At 41.3% G+C, this 15,743-nt stretch overlaps 3 protein-coding genes across 3 annotated transcripts; all 3 read right to left on the bottom strand.

Annotated features, from left to right (window-relative positions):
* Nucleotides 1-3,760: 3,760 nt before the first annotated feature.
* Nucleotides 3,761-4,336, bottom strand: MELLADRAFT_102860 (uncharacterized protein; the record flags this gene model as incomplete). The annotated part of the gene is made up of 1 exon (XM_007405545.1): nucleotides 3,761-4,336. The coding sequence occupies one exon, from the start codon at nucleotides 4,334-4,336 to the stop codon at nucleotides 3,761-3,763; it is 576 nt and encodes a 191-aa protein (XP_007405607.1).
* A 2,287-nt stretch (nucleotides 4,337-6,623) lies between these two features.
* On the bottom strand, nucleotides 6,624-9,890 carry MELLADRAFT_60009 (uncharacterized protein; the record flags this gene model as incomplete). Its single annotated transcript, XM_007405544.1, has 5 exons — nucleotides 6,624-7,603; nucleotides 7,672-8,012; nucleotides 8,088-8,651; nucleotides 8,714-9,486; nucleotides 9,582-9,890. 5 exons carry the CDS (start codon nucleotides 9,888-9,890, stop codon nucleotides 6,624-6,626), a joined length of 2,967 nt encoding a protein of 988 aa, XP_007405606.1.
* A 5,070-nt stretch (nucleotides 9,891-14,960) lies between these two features.
* Nucleotides 14,961-15,485, bottom strand: MELLADRAFT_31132 (uncharacterized protein; the record flags this gene model as incomplete). Its single annotated transcript, XM_007405543.1, has 3 exons — nucleotides 14,961-15,195; nucleotides 15,285-15,372; nucleotides 15,443-15,485. Coding segments are annotated over 3 exons (366 nt in total), but the record flags the coding sequence as incomplete, so codon positions are not given.
* Between the last annotated feature and the right edge of the window lie 258 nt (nucleotides 15,486-15,743).

Genomic DNA, 15,743 nt, shown 5'->3' with positions numbered 1-15,743 from the left:
CTAGTAGACTGATTACCTAACCAGGCACATTGGCCTCAGTTTCATTGCGAGTTCATTTTATCAAATATCACAGGTTCTTTGTACCCTGACGTCAAAGTCTTGTATAAATGGTAAAGAACTCGTACTGTTGTATTATTTCTTCATCTTATCACTTTTATCTCATTTACTTTTGCTTCAATTTTGCAATCTTATCAATCAACAATTGTTAGAATCTTTTACTTCCAAATATTATTGAAAACCTAAGATCTATTTTCATACTTTCACATTGAGCCACTTATCCAAAACAACACCACTAAAAAGCATTAACCAAGCCTTGTCCTATTAAGAACTCAGCCGTGCCCTTTTCAGATATTTCAAATACTACTCTTGATCAAAGTAATAAGATCTGCGATCTCATTAGTTCTTCTAATCATATTTCTTCTCACGTCTTCCAAAGGTCATTGGACTTTCTTTCTACATGGGTACATGTATCCACCCTGATACAAATAAGATGTAGTGTTTGTGAATTTCAAATCATTTTGGAACAATATGAAATCCAATTGAGAATAGTGGTCATATCTTTATATAATAGCTGTGTTCAAACCTAACCCGGTTGCACAAAAACCTGGTATACCCAGTCGACTCTTTGGCTGGAAGCTGTCAAGAGCTGTCAATAGTGTTGGAGTTAAGTTTGTGCTCTCAAATTCTTTGGGGATTAGTGTCATTGTCTTAGTCTTTAGTGGTAGATCTTTTGTCTCAAACTGTTTTCTTCTTTGTGACTTTTCATAATGAACATCACGTCATGTGACTTGCTGAAATCATTACGTCATTTCATTTGATTTCATTCTGTACTCAATTCTTTGTTATTTTCTATATAACCTGAACTCAAACTACAGTCTAGAAGTTTTTCTCTATTTGACTGTTTCTTTAGAAATCTTACTATCAGATTTTATAGCTTTGTGTCTTTCTTCAATCTTATATTAAGATTTGTTTTTGTTTTGTTTGGAATCAGTCCAACAAATAGACACACAAAGTTACCACCACAAATGCAACTCGGTGTACAGGGTTTTTGTGTCAATTGGGTCAGGTTTGAACACAGCTATTATAAAAAATGGCTTTGATTTTGATATCACAATAGGGGGTGTCAAGTTTGAGTTTTTAGAACAAAAAATATATAAAACAGCTAAGTTTTTATACTTTAACTCAAAAAAAAACCTTAGCCATGGTTGTATAATAACTGGTCCAACAATGAGTGAGGTTTGAATTTATTGCCTCATTAATTCACTTTGTAATGTGAAAACTGCTGGTAAGGGCATCCCCACCATTGGTGTGCAAATAATATGTCTGTACATTGACAGTTTGACAGGGTGTAGCCTGTATCACAGAATTGCCTGGAGGTTGCCAAAACCACAACCATGTGAATACATGAAAACCAAGATTACCCAGTCAATTAATGTCTAGAGTGTGATATGTGATTGAGGGGACCATAGATCAGTTCAAAGGTTCCAAAACAAGAGTAACACCGAACTTTGTTCCGCTTTGGTGCTATTTGGGAATTTGCACAGAGTGTATTCCCATACTCTTCTGGTCAAGGTTTAGATGGTGTGTAACCCATAGAGGCTGTTTACATGGTCCAGTCACTTGAATCATTTCCCACACAACATGTGAATAGGCTGATTCACCTATGTAAAGGGCCTGGTGCCAGGTCTGCTCTATGAGAATGCAAGGTTGTCCTTGCATCCACTATCAAGCACACCTGTTTCCAAGAGTGAATTGGTCAAGGTGAGCTCTTTGATCACATGTAAAAATGAATTCTTTACGTTTTACAAAAATGGGATACATAAAACTTTTCCTATTTTTGTAAAATTTACGTACATTTATGCTACAGCAGGAGAAGTTTCTTATGGTAAAAACCATAAAAAAACTCAGACTTGACACCCGTTAATATGTAATTTTCATGACATGACTATTTATGAGCTTTAAGCATTTGATAACAATTATGGTACACAAATATTGTTCTGGCAAATTCCAGAACATTTTTCCAGAACACCAGAACCCTGCCTGCACCAGAACCCTGCAGGCACAGTTCTGGTGTTCTGGAAAACAAAAATCAACTTTCCGCTGCAGCCCCTCAAATGAACCGGGGCATTCAAAGTTGCAGAACACCAGAACACACCAAAAAATACTTCTGGTGTTCTGGAAATTGCCACAACAATATTTGTGTAACACCAATGTGTTTGTTGTATGACAACTGGATTAGCAATGTGAATCTAAAATTAATTTGAGATTAAGCCCATGTTGAGATAGAGCCAGAGTCCAGAAACAAATCCAAGACAACAACACCAGAGTGTAGAATTGAAATAAAGAACTGCACCTTCCAGAATTGTATAAAATTAAAGGGATTTTGAACAAGTGAGAATAAATCAAATCAAAGTACCAGATAGTCCAGGATTGAATATGGGTAAACAGATCCTGAGCAAGTGAAAATCAATCAAATCAAATATAAGAAACAAAACACATGAATGATGTGAGTCCAAAATTGGAGCAATACATTAGGGCGGTTCAAGAAGAGAACCGCGAGCCACGTGGTCGCCAAGTTGCGATCAGTCATTTCAAGGTTGCTCAATCCTTAAAAAGCTTGATCGCAAAGCGGCGAATGCTGTAAACTTATGTTTTACAGCTTTGTAAATTCAGGAACACAGTCCCAACCGTTCTTTTTTTGGCTTTGTTTTCTTTTTTGTTTTCTTGTGTTTTTGTACAGACTTTTTGTTAATGAAAGAGGAAGCCATCGAGAAAAAAAATACGAGAAAACAAGGTCCTTTCTTGACCAAAAATTGTCAGAATCCAGGAACAAAAAAAAGAAAGAATGGAAGTAATTCTTTTTTTTGGCTCAATTGTCCCTGTCTTTTGGAAATTCAGGGACAAAATTTAAAAATTTTAAGGCCAATTACAAGATCGCCAAACCGTGAACCACCTCTAAAGGTGGTTCACGACCTTAAAATTTTACTTAAAATTTACAGACCCCGAACAAGATGTAAAATATAAAAAAGGGTTGTAAAAGCCCTTCTTGAACTGCCCTATTGTGAAAGAGCAGAGGAGAGTCTAGAATTGAATCCAACTATGGGATTGTGAGCAAGCCAAAAATAATTGATCCAAATCAGATTAATTAGGGTGTTTCAATGTTGTTTGTTTTTTTGCATTTTTTTTTTCAAAATTTGGGCAAGTTTTTTGTAAAACAAAACTGGTAAAACCATTAATTTGGGACACCAAAAAGGTTGCCCCACTTTGAAAATTGTATGCATATCTTACAACAATGGGCAAGTTGTTGTAGTGTCAAAATGCGTAAAAAAGCTGACTTGAAACCCCCTGTTAAACGGTTTTTTAGAAATTGAGAGTCAAATCAAATTCTAGATAACAGAAACAAGATACTGCAATTGGATTCAACATGACAGAATTAATCAGCATTATTTGTCAATGATATTCATGACCAAGACGGTGAATAGATACTTACAAATTATAGCAGCCATGGAACGCACTAGATCTTCAACTGTGTTAGTTAAACACTGATGTTGGGCTAACAAAACAGTGCTGTTGTTAGTGCTGCCAGATACAGTGGTTGTATCCAAAGTATTGAAGAATGGAAGATATGGGCTAAAAAAGGAAGAGTCATGGAGTGGATTGCATCCAGTTCCCTAGGGATCAAGGGATCTTCCGTGGTCTTTATTTGCAACTTGAGGTGGGGTAGAAAACACAAAACACAAATCTACAACTTGAAGATCATTTACAACCAGAAAGTACAGCGACCAAGCGGACAGGAAATTTCCAGAGTATGTGCTGCAAAATCTGTCAGGCATGTTTCGTGTAGCCAATGGGTAGGATGACAAGGTAATTGAACATAACGTTCGCCCGCCATAAAATCTTCACCACAGATCGGACAGTCAGGTTTTTTTCCTCCATTGTCTCGGGGTTCTGGAATGTATACACGAGAACACTGTACCAATAGACGTGAAAAAATATAGAGACCCCACCATTCTTCTGATCCAGGAGGAGGAAGAAAGTGGACAAGCGGCATATCGACGTCTACAAATTGAGAAATTTTTATGATCTGATCAAGAACAAAGCCATTTGTCTCAAGTTCCCTTCGCCAGGTATGAATTTCGTTCTTATCCCAAATGCCGCGGGCCTCGATTTCCAACATGATGGCCTCCGAGAAGCACATGTACAGGATAAGACAAGGTAAGATTCGGTCTTCAGGTTTGATATGAGGTGTGTTTAGATGGTCGATATCGCTTTGGAAAGTTTGAATGATCTTCAAGAGTTCCGAGTAAGACAAAGTACGTGGAATGGATTGTGCCATCTTGAGTAGACAAAATTGAAAATATTATGTAAATCAATGAGGTTTCGAGCGAGGTTGGGATGATGTATGATATTCTAGGTGGCTCTTTTGAAGGTTTAAATATAAAAGCTTGGCTCAGCTGTTGGACAATGACTCAGCTGCTGATCCTTTTCTATTGGCAGCTTTTCGCAAGAGCGAATATATTATGCTAGTCCTCCTTTGGAAGAGTAGGGATGTTTCACCGCAATTCAGCAATTCGAAGCATTTTTGACTGTCAAGACTTTTTGGATTGAGATACTGGAGCTTTTCTTGACTTCAGCAAAAACACTCATTGTTTTCAAAGAGTTTCTGATCATACCGCGGCTCTAGACAACACGCTTCAGAAAAGAAATTTCTATCATAGGTATGGTATAATGACGCCACTGAACAAATGATATATATGATGACATAAATCATCAATGCAATGTCTTTCAGAGATGAACGGAGTATTGGAGTGCATGACGTTTACAAGAGCCTGCAAAAGGAAAAAAGCTTGATAAAGATATAGAAGGGGAAGATGAAAATGAGCTGAGCCCATAAAACCATAGCCAGGTTTGTAAAATTCAGTAAGAGGCGGTAAGATTTGGAACGGACACCAGTGCTGGGTGCAAGATAGAGCACAGCATACGCAATGAAAACCCACTGGCAAACCTGGCGATCTGCCAAGAATAAGATATATTTTCAGCGTGATCATTCTGAGTTTTGTTAGAAGTCAGAAGATTCAAGAGCAAGGATGTGGAAAAGCCCTTTGAATGAAGGTGACATTCTTTATAGCAGGTCCTTCATCATCTTGTAGACTGAAAGAAAATGAGGATGTAACAAAGGCACTTTCCATAGTGGACTTGTCAGCGGAGAACAAGGCGAGACATGACGATTGCCTATGTAAGATCTCTATGTGGGATGCCCAGCCAACTTTGTAAGGCTTTTCCATACTTGCACATCTCGCTCTCCTCTCCCCTCTTTGACGTGTGTTACTTACTGCGTCCCATAAGTCTTGAATCACACCGTCCCTCAAGTCCCACCTCGCTGTCCTCCACTGTGGGCTTTGGTCCAGGTAGACTGCAGGTGGGTTTAGGATATGTATAAGCAGAGACAAGTTTGTTCCCGCTGCTCTAGTCATACGCATTCATCTTCACAACATTCCGTGTCGGCCCGAGATGTCTAGTCTTCACCACACAGTGAGAAGTTCTTTGCCAATGGTCTCCAGGCTGCGTAACATTACCGTGCAAGAGGTAAATGCATGCGGCAATGCGTGTGATGTTCATCGGAAATCAATTCCTCAAGCTTGATGAGCAAATTTTAATTTTACTGTCGAGACTATTACCAAAAAGCTTACTCGCCCTCTCTCAACAAACTGGAGAATGGATGGGGAAACTAGAACAGGTAAAACAGGCTTCCAATTCTTGAAAAGTGCGTTACAAGGAAGGTACACTATAGTAACCTTCGGTGTTTTTGTGTAAGCAAAAGAGAACTAGGTGTTCTATATGTTCTCAGCTCCATAGAGCTGTCCTACCACTCGCAGAGCAACGCTGAGCCAGCACATCCGGGCCAGAAGCCTACATGTTGGTGGTTTGGGGGTGGTCCCAAAGGTAGAAGAGTGTAGAGGATTAGTTCCACCCAATCCCCTTCTCTACCCTTAGGACAAGAACAGCTCCAGGAAGTTATATGCAGATGTAGAAAAGCCGATGACAATGTGTACATTGATGAGATGAAACTCTGAGGCGTAACGTATAAGTGATACCTTTGTTATCTTGTGGTATTTCACATATTCAAGGCTTTGTATTATATTACTCACTACAGAGGTCTAAGTCACAATCTCTATCGTCACAGAAAAGAGGAGAACATAATCAGTTATATGAGCCGGTGAATCAAACACAAAAGTTTGTCTGTCTCTGGAAGTGTTTTCCTTACAAAAGAACCCGGCAACTGGACTGGTGGTTTCTGTGTCAATGTGGATTGGTCAAAAGGTACCACTCTTTGGCTCAACTGGTTGCCTGTGTAACAGCATGTCGAGAAATTGTCAATCTCTCGCTTACGAGTTCGCTCGAACTAATGTAAATTTGTTTAATATATGTAGCTTTCTTATGATTAAAAGGACGAAAAAAATACATGGGTTCATACAAGGAAAAGCTTCAAATAAACAAAGTGACAAAAAAGATATTCAGTTCTGTCATGATAACTCATCGAGAGGATTGATCAAATAAATTCGAAATGCAAAGATGGAAAAAATATAGGCCTTTGTTTGTGTAAACATGGAAAAAAAATACCGTCATTGGTCCATCTCTTCCTCATCTTCTTCTTCCTCATGTTCAACTTCTCTTTCACCAGGTTGTATTTCCTCTTCTTCTTCCTCTTCTTCCTCCTCTTCAATGTCTGCTTCATCATGTTCTTCAGCCTGCATTTCCACCTCGACCTCCGCCTCCCTTTCTGGTTCTTTTTCTAGACTGACGGTCGATTCTCTAGTTGGACCTTTCTCAACACTCTCCACCTGAGGAGTCTCAGCTCCATCCTGCTCCTTTGGTTTAACGAGATGTAATGATGGCAGCGGCTGATGAGGCTGTTGTTGGGGTACATATTGTTGTTGAGGTGCACCCAATAGTCCAGCTCGAACGCCCAGTAAAAGTATTTTGGAAGCCATTGTAGTCGCTAATCTTGTCTGAGATCGATCACTCGCTCGCAAAACATCAGTGGCCATTCTGATATAGTGAGCCGCTACAGCAGGTTCCATCAAAGCCTTCTTTCCAATGACAGTACCGCTTTCTTCAACCGGTGGCGGACTGACTGGACTTGTTTGATGATTGAGTTGTCGGCCTTTTGTGCTTCCACTGGTCGTGGTAGTCACATCGCTCATCTCTACATCCACTGGAGCATTGCCCTTTCCGTCGGATGAAGTAGGAGTACTAGGACCTCGTGCATCATCATGCTTGCGTGGGTTGTTGAAAGGTGTAGCAAGCTGCAGGACAGTCAAAGCGGCGGAGACTAGTCCATCCGTGATCAGATCAGGCGTGAAAGCAAGGCTGAAACCTTCTCGCACGGAATCTCTGTGAGTTTGAATGACAGCAGTAGATGAACCGTTCACTCTGTCCAAGGCTACCGACAATCGCTCTTGAAATCGGTGAGAGGGTGAACTAGTATTGAGCGACCCATACAGGACGTTGGTGAGGGCTAGATTAAGAGTAATCCGTAGCGATTCAGATAAAAGCTTGAGTGTACGTAGGTTGTTACCAAGTAAAGGAACCCAAGCCGATCCTGAATGAAGAAGGGAAATATCAATTTCGACCGTCTTTATAATCGAGCTTTCAAATTGAATCACATACCATGCCAGGTCCATTTCTTAGCCCAATCATCCAACGCTGAATTGTGAGTTTCACCAAGTTCAGCCAATTCTACATCACTCAATAAGTCATCTTTTTTGTAAGAAGAAGATCCATGTTTAGATCGATTAAATTCGTCGGCCATTGAGAGAAAAGTGGTCGAAGATGCCCAAATTTCGGCCAGTTCTGCCATAGCTTGAACCTGTGTCGTACTGATAACATCATATTGAAATGGGGACCCAGTCGCCAATTGTACGATATTTTCTGTTGTCTTGTTTGATGATCTTGAGGAGGTTCGCGAAAAAAAGTCTCGCGTGGGTTCTATGCGTAGATTGGTACTCAGGCTATATCGAAAATATAAGGTAAAATGAGCACTTTGTCTTTCAAGAAAATCAGACTATGGAGTATATATAACTCACAAAGCTTCAATTGAACGCATCGTATAATCAGTCTTGATGGCATCCAGCTGGTCACGCTTGAGATCTTGTTGATCAGGTGAATTCCAACTATCTCCATTCCCATTCGAAGCAAGATTGCTCATCATGTCCCCTACGACTCTGTCTAGTCCAATTGATCTACCGATTCTGCCGGCATGACCCACCAAAACCCATCGATTTGGAGCCCCAACCGGGTCCTCATTCGAGACCAAGGCCCAACAAGCCAAGAATAAGATGGCCCGAACGTCATCCAAGGAGTGACTTGGTTTAAGCAATGTACTCGAGAGATGTTGATATGTCAATCCTACGAGTCTACTGTAAGTGGTTTCATCCACAATCACCTTGGATGATGAATCGCCTGGTCCGAGAGGATTTGGTGAAGAAGGGACGCTCAATGTGCCAGTTGATTGTGATACAGCTTGAGTTGAACAGAACCTGGCTCCAATCGTCAACATTGTACTAAATAAGAATGGTGATCGGGCTCGGATCATTGATAGCTGAACACGATGTAAGATTGGCAAGCTTGGTAAACAGCAATCGACAAAACTACAAACAACACATATGTTCAGTTTTTGGACGCTTATCTTTGACAAGGTAACAAGACTTACACATCGTATAGATATTGGACCTGCTGCGAATTGAGCAAGCCCTCTGAGAGGGGATCACCGGCGCCAACGGGTGCAAACCCAACTCTTCCATTCGAATCTGAAGGATGATGTCCATCTTTTTCGGGTCCAACGTTACTGCAATTGCTTGACACCATCAAGGTAGGCGGAATGGGAGTCGGAGGTTCGCGCATTCTCTGCTGAGATTTGGACTGTTGATGAAGTTGGGCAGGACGCAAGACTTGTAAGAGACCGGAGACGTTGGTTTCAAGCGCAGCTAATCTAAGTAAGATTGACTGATTGATGGCTGCGGAAGCCGACGAGTTTGGTTCGTAAAACGCCTCAGATGGAACGGGGGTCGTGATCAGAGTGGATTTAGGCAATTTGCGTGCTGATGGGGTAGGCTGAGCTCGCATTGGCAATGTTTGTTGTGGGTTGAGTATGTTACGGTATGGTACAGGTGGTGAAGGAGTTGATCGACTGGCATCGATGTGAGCTGGCAGAGCACTGACTGCCAAAGGTGATGGTACTTGCTGTTGTTGGGTAGCAGCACGCTTGCTAGCAGCTTTGTTTCCGCTGTTGGGACGAGCACGAGGTGTCTTGGCTGGCATAGGCTCGTTGGGGTTGTGTGGGCTATTTTGCACTTGAGTATTACGAGCAGATGCTTGTTGCGAGGATGACGCCAAAGGTGACCGATAAATCAGATCTCGATCAAATTGGCAAGGAACCTTGTGAGCAGCACATCGATCACACGGATATCCTCCTGAGCATCGAGTCTGTAAGTCAAAAAGCAAACATCGCACATGATCAGGGTGAGATTATTCAACATGGGAGCAAAAAGAAAAAAACTCAAATACGAAACACGACGAACCTTTAACCGGTGACAGCTGTTACAAGCGGAGCCAGCTGGTTTCTTTTTGGCTCTCACGGGACCAAAACTGGCTTCCTTTGGGGCAGGTTCAGGCATAGGCTTTGGCTCAGTTTTGATGGGTGGTAAAGTTTCGAAAGCTGGAAGCGGCTGTTGGTGGTGAAGATAATGAGGTTGCTGAGAGCCGGGAGATGGCGGTTGAGGTTGCTCATCAGTCTCATAGCCTGGTGATTGTTGTTGTGGTGTATGATGATAGGGGATTGTGGTGAAGGATGGGCCATTGGTGAGGTCCTTACGCCGGATAGCTGACATTGTCGATGGATCAGCGTAGGACTTATGGTCGGACGATGAATAAGATTGTTGATGAGAAGTAGGAGGTCTAAATGAACCTTCGAGCATGAGGGGCAAGGTGAATCAAAGGCTGTGAGGAACTAAACCACAACAGAAAACCAATGACGATGTGCTTGCAGAAATAATCAAAGTGGGGTCCGATGAAGATGGGATGGATACGTGGACTAGAAGCTAACTATGGCGATAGACCAGCAGATTTAAGAAAAATTGGCCAGAACCGGGTGGCAACTCGAAGCAGCTTAAGTAGTCAAAAGTATATAGATCTGAGAGGGGGGTTTAGTTGAGATTGATGGGATTAAACGATGGACCCGAAACAAGTTCAAAGCGGAACCGGCGTCGGTGGCTGGGGCAGTTGGTTGGAATCAAAGGGGTGGACAAAGAGCTAGGAGGAAAAGGAGAAACTGCTAAACAGTCAGAGTACAATGTGATGACTCCTGTTAAAGGACGAATAGAAAGGACGGATGACCGTTATGGGAAAGAGAAAGGAATCGGTGAATGGATGGATGAAGCCGGTGATGATATTTTTAATTTAGGAACCCTGTGTAAGTAAGAAAATGGACAAGATCGGGGTCATAAGTCTCGAGCTGGGCCGGTATGGATGGCCACCGAGCCCAGATCAGATTGGGTTGCGCAGGAATCAGATGTACATTACATAACTCTGCGTCTCACGCCCTCGCCCTCGATCGCAAGGATTTGAAGGAATGAACGGCCCCAACCGTCAAACCGGTTGGAGAACCTCGGCTTTAAAGCTCCGCCTCGGCACTTATTCCAAGCCGACCGAGTCCACACACACCCAAAAGCAAATTAAACGACCGGTCGCAATGACTTGGGTACAAGAGCGTGCGTTTTAGTCAATTACAACATCTCTTTAGCTCTTTGATATGTACCCCTTTCGGTTGAGCCGGTCTGTTCGAGCTTCAACGTTGCTCACCGCTGCTCTCGCCTCAAAACACCACGTCGTTTCTGTGTACAGAGCGTGTATCTTGGGTATCTGTCGAAGACCGCAATCTCCGGCAGCACTCTCATGTAGCGTGATTGTTTCCATATTGGTCGGCCGAGTTGTTCATCACTCGCTTCCACTCAACGCCCTCTTATCCTCCCTCGGCTGATCTACTCCGATACCCATATCGACCACCTGACACGTCAACCGAAGCCAGACAATGGCGTTGGAGGCTAGTCCAGAGTCTTTCAAAAGCTTTGTCCTATACTATCCATAAATCTCCGTGTTGCTGTGGAAAAGCGAGTAAGTAGTAAAGTCATTCATGAAAGTTGAGCCAGATGAAAAGAAAACGTACTCGCAGCCTTGGAGTTCGAGAGCAAGCCAAGAAAATGCTCGGCTGTGCAACGTGCTGGAAACTCGGTGAAAGACATCACATCAACCTAGCGTGTGAGCTATATTCAGGATTTACAGAACCGGAACCGCCCTCGAAGTTTCAACTTCACGGACGGAGTCTGGAGATACTTAATATGAGGTAATAGCAGCTGATCCCCCCCACCTGAATCGAGCGGTGCATTGCACTGCCGGCAGAGGCCGGCAGTCACACTAAGTCGGATGTTGAGTCTTGACCGTGCCGCTGCCCCACGCAGCTATCTTCCCCTAGACCCTGTACAAGCCTGTACACACTACAACTTTACCGGCTTTCAAGACTTAAGAGTCAACCCCCCCGGTAAATCACCGCAAATCCATGTGGGTGGGTCGGTAAGAAATGTGAGGAATTGTGAGATCACGATGCGGGAGGATGCGGGGGGGGTCGAAGCCTAATCCGTGTTGGGTTTTCATTTGGTGTGGCTTTTGTCTAGTCGAAAAACACGTGTTTGTATGGAAATCCTAAGCCAAAAAATCATGTTAGACCTTTGGAAACAAATAAAATCGGAAGGGAAACTGCAACTGCGTGGTCGGGGAAATCTGGGAAGCCTACGTGGCGCAGTTCCCGATGGATGGTGGTGTGGGCATGAATTCTCGGGGGAAATTTGTACAGCGTTCGAGGGTCAAGATCTTCTCCGCCTACATACAGTCAAACCGGAAAAGCTTGCCACCAATTCCCCGCCAATTTGCTCGAGTTTTGCGGGCAAAATCGGTCAAGCTTTTCCGGTTTGACTGTATTTGTTACAGATGTCGTCAACAAGGGTGAATTGTGCGGATGCAAGAGGACCCCGGAAAGCTCCTGGAGAACAAACCGTCCTCGATCCATTCCGGCCCCGGCCCTCACACTTTCACTATTTGCCCCGAGGAGAGGTGGGTTAACATGGATTTCTCGGTGGTAGGAGAAGCGCCTTGATCAGGGCTCTCGATTACATATACTTTCAGTTTTGTACCACGTGTAATCACCGAGATATCCGTATGTAAGTACCCGACCCGAGCCGGTATGGATTTTCGTCGGTCTGGGGGGGCAAAAGTTACAAATCACACATTTCCCAAGCCACCAGTCATGTTCAGGGTCAGACATGTGTACCATCTGATAGCCCTCGTTGAGGCGCATCTTTTGCACCTGTCACATCTCTGGTACCATGTGACATGACTTCACAAAACACCGGTATCCGAAAACCCCCTCAGGACGGTTTGTTCTCCAGGAGCTTTCCAGGGTCCTGATGCAAGTCGTAACAACACGGGAATCAAATTATCAATAGGTGTGAAACCCGATTGGGGAAAGTTGCGGTGGCCGGGTCCGCAACTTTCTCCAATGGCGAATTGCGTTCGCAATTCATTTGTTGTACCCACACCGGACCAGCTGTGCAAGGAACAGCTGAAGCGCAGCTGATTAATTAGCTGCACTCTGAGGTGTTTCAGGTTGGCTGCCAGCCGCACTTCAGATTTCTGAAAGATCTCCGTATTTTAAAATCTGCAGCGTATTTTAAGCAGTGCTTTTGAAAAGTTTCAAGTTAGAGGTTTTTACACATTTTTAAAAAAGATGTGAAAAATCACCAAGCTTGAAACCCCTCAATGTATTTTGAAGTACATTTTGATTGAGAATTGGGGCAAGTATTGATAGATGGGAATGAGGCAAAAAGGGTGGTTTGGATCATAGTAGTTGGGCACACAAAGAATACCATTCCTTACAGACAAGAATTATAGAGCTGCTTCTGGATCAAAGATGAGCAAATACTTTACAGATTTCTCAAAGGATGGAGCTCTAGGATATATGGATTGCTTAAAATCTCAAATTCCCTTTTGTCATTAAAAAGTATAATATTAAAAATCTAGTCACATCTTTCATCCAGTCTATGATCCTGAAGATACATTTTGATGGTTCATTTTTCTTACAAAAATCCATAACTACCTGCCCACCCAATTAGCCAGAGTGAAGGGGAAACAAAATGATCAATTAAATCCAAAAAATGAACAATTTGTTTGGTTTTTATTTATTCTAAATCACATGTTATAGTAGTAAAAAGTCTAATGTAGCAGTGGCCATGAATGGCAGACATGAAGACCACCCATATATGAAAATATGCTTCTGCCTTTCTCTTTTTTCAAGTAATAAGTCTTGCATCTGTGGCTGCTAAGTGTAATCCCAGATACTAAGTTTCAAAAGCCAACAATCATCAAGCATGATTTTAGATAGGTAGGCCAGTGACATATTGTTGCATGTCACTCACACACTACAGGAAGGAATTGGTCATCCTTGCCAACCACAAAGTCAAAACCTACTTTTTGTTGAGTGCTTTTAGCTAAATTGCACACAAAACTAGCTAAGCAGTACAATTAAAGGGACTGGTATACATTAGAAGATTGGCCATCTAGTCAAAAAAAGGTGTGTTGTTGACTTTTAGATACAAATGGGTTCATTCTTCCCAGAGTATTGTCTATAAGTTTTTCTTTTGACATACCCTTCATGTTGGTCAGAAATTGCATTCTGCCAAATTCAAAGTCCTGGTTTGGTACAGTATGGTTCATTTTTGTGTTTCACAATATACAGAACACAATTCTTGTTCAGAAATTGCTTAAGTGTACACACCCTTAGGCTTGTCCCAGAGCCCATGTATTAATACCATTCCATGCTTTCCAAGATATATTTCTCAAAATATACTTTAGGATCAGATTTTAAGTTAATCTCTTTTAGACATCAAACAAACACATCAAACCCCAAGTGAATTGAAACTATACTAAGCAAATATATTTCAAATAACCAAACCCCCACAAACCCCTCACCCTGTTACCCCCCAATACCCAAAAACAACCAACAAAACCACATCCAAAACCTAAAGTTCAAGAAGTGATTCCATTTTTTTGATCTTCAATCAATTTCTCAACCACAGCTTTTCCTTCTTTCCTAAGTTGTCTATTCAAAAACACTTCTTTCCTATTCAAGATTCTAGAAACCGTATAATCCGAATTATCTTTTTTAAATTCAGACCATTTAATCTTAAATGGTAAATCTTCAGTTGGCATTGCTGGTATCATTATAGCTGTTACATACTTTTTTTATAAATCATTGATGAAAGTGAAAAAGTTAGATTGATAGTTGGAATGATGGTGTTGATGGAAGGCAGATGACTTACTTTACATTGGAGAACTCCTAGGGCTCTTTCTTGGAATGAAAGAATACAATCTCGACCTAATTTTTCTTTAGAATCCTGTGAAATCATTCATCCCACCAAAACAAAAGAAGAAATCAAACTAAATCAGTTTAGGAATTATTTTGATGATTTTCAAGACTTAGTTGATCTTACATCTCCACCCCAAATGCCTACAATCACTTTAGATTGACCATCTTGAGTTAATTCTTTTAAATAATCCAGATCCAGAATTGAAAATAAATCAAATGTACCATGAACATAAATTAAATTCGATTCTTGGATTTGATCAATCGGTAAAACAGAAGCTAAAGTATACCCATCTTCTCTTATTGAAGGAGCTTGATGATTTTCAATCGGTTTCGAATCCTGAGATGGAATTTTTGTAATCAATGAATCGATTGAATAGTTTGAATCTATTATAGAAGACGTGATGAAAAGTTCAAGTAATTCGTCATTGATTTGAAGTTGAAAATCCAATGGACTTATAGAAGTAGAAGTCGTTGTAGAACCGAATAAGATTCGACTGATAGCATCAGTAGTAGAAACACCTAAAGTACGTTTAAACTCTAAATATATTCCTGCTTCTTTTACATATCGATATGTATCTAATCCATTAGAGTCTGTGGTGATATCATCACCATGAGCTACGAAATCAATGGTGTATTGGTTAATGAAGTCGAGTGAGGTGTTGTAGGGTGCATCTGGAATCACTTGGTTTACCCATCTACAACCTTCGATGAGTTTCATTCTAGTTTTTGTAAAAATTAAAATCATCAAATATTCAGCGTTGGTGAGATGGACTTGAAATTGGTTGAAAATGGGATACGGACAACAAACCGATCTGGTTGTGATAAGACTGATGGACCTTTGTTTGTTTCTATATCTTGATCTGAATGACATCCTACAACTAAAATATCACCTAAAGCTAGATTAAAGAAAAAATAGGATGAGTTTGGTTTCGGTTTTGATAAAAATTATTGGTTTTTTGAAGTTACCTTTACTTTGACGAAATGCATTCGCATGACCATAGTGGAACAAACTGAATTCACAAAGCAAGGGAAGATCGTTAGTTACGAGAGTTTGATTGGAGTAAAGAGGTTTTCTAAGGATGATCAACTTACTCGAAACATCTGTTTAAATCAATCCATATCACAAAACGATTTTCTTTAATATTTGATGATTATTTGAATAATGTGATTAAAACCAGAACTCACCCATCTTTCACATTGAAAGGCAGATATAAAAAACAAAATCAATAAACCTTTAGGATTGAAAGAATTGAGAAAAACGGACTAA

The sequence above is a fragment of the Melampsora larici-populina genome (assembly GCF_000204055.1).
Source record: "Melampsora larici-populina 98AG31 unplaced genomic scaffold MELLAscaffold_4, whole genome shotgun sequence".
In the NCBI taxonomy this organism is placed as follows: Eukaryota; Fungi; Basidiomycota; class Pucciniomycetes; order Pucciniales; family Melampsoraceae; genus Melampsora; species Melampsora laricis-populina.
This window is presented reverse-complemented; position numbering and strand designations above follow the sequence as displayed.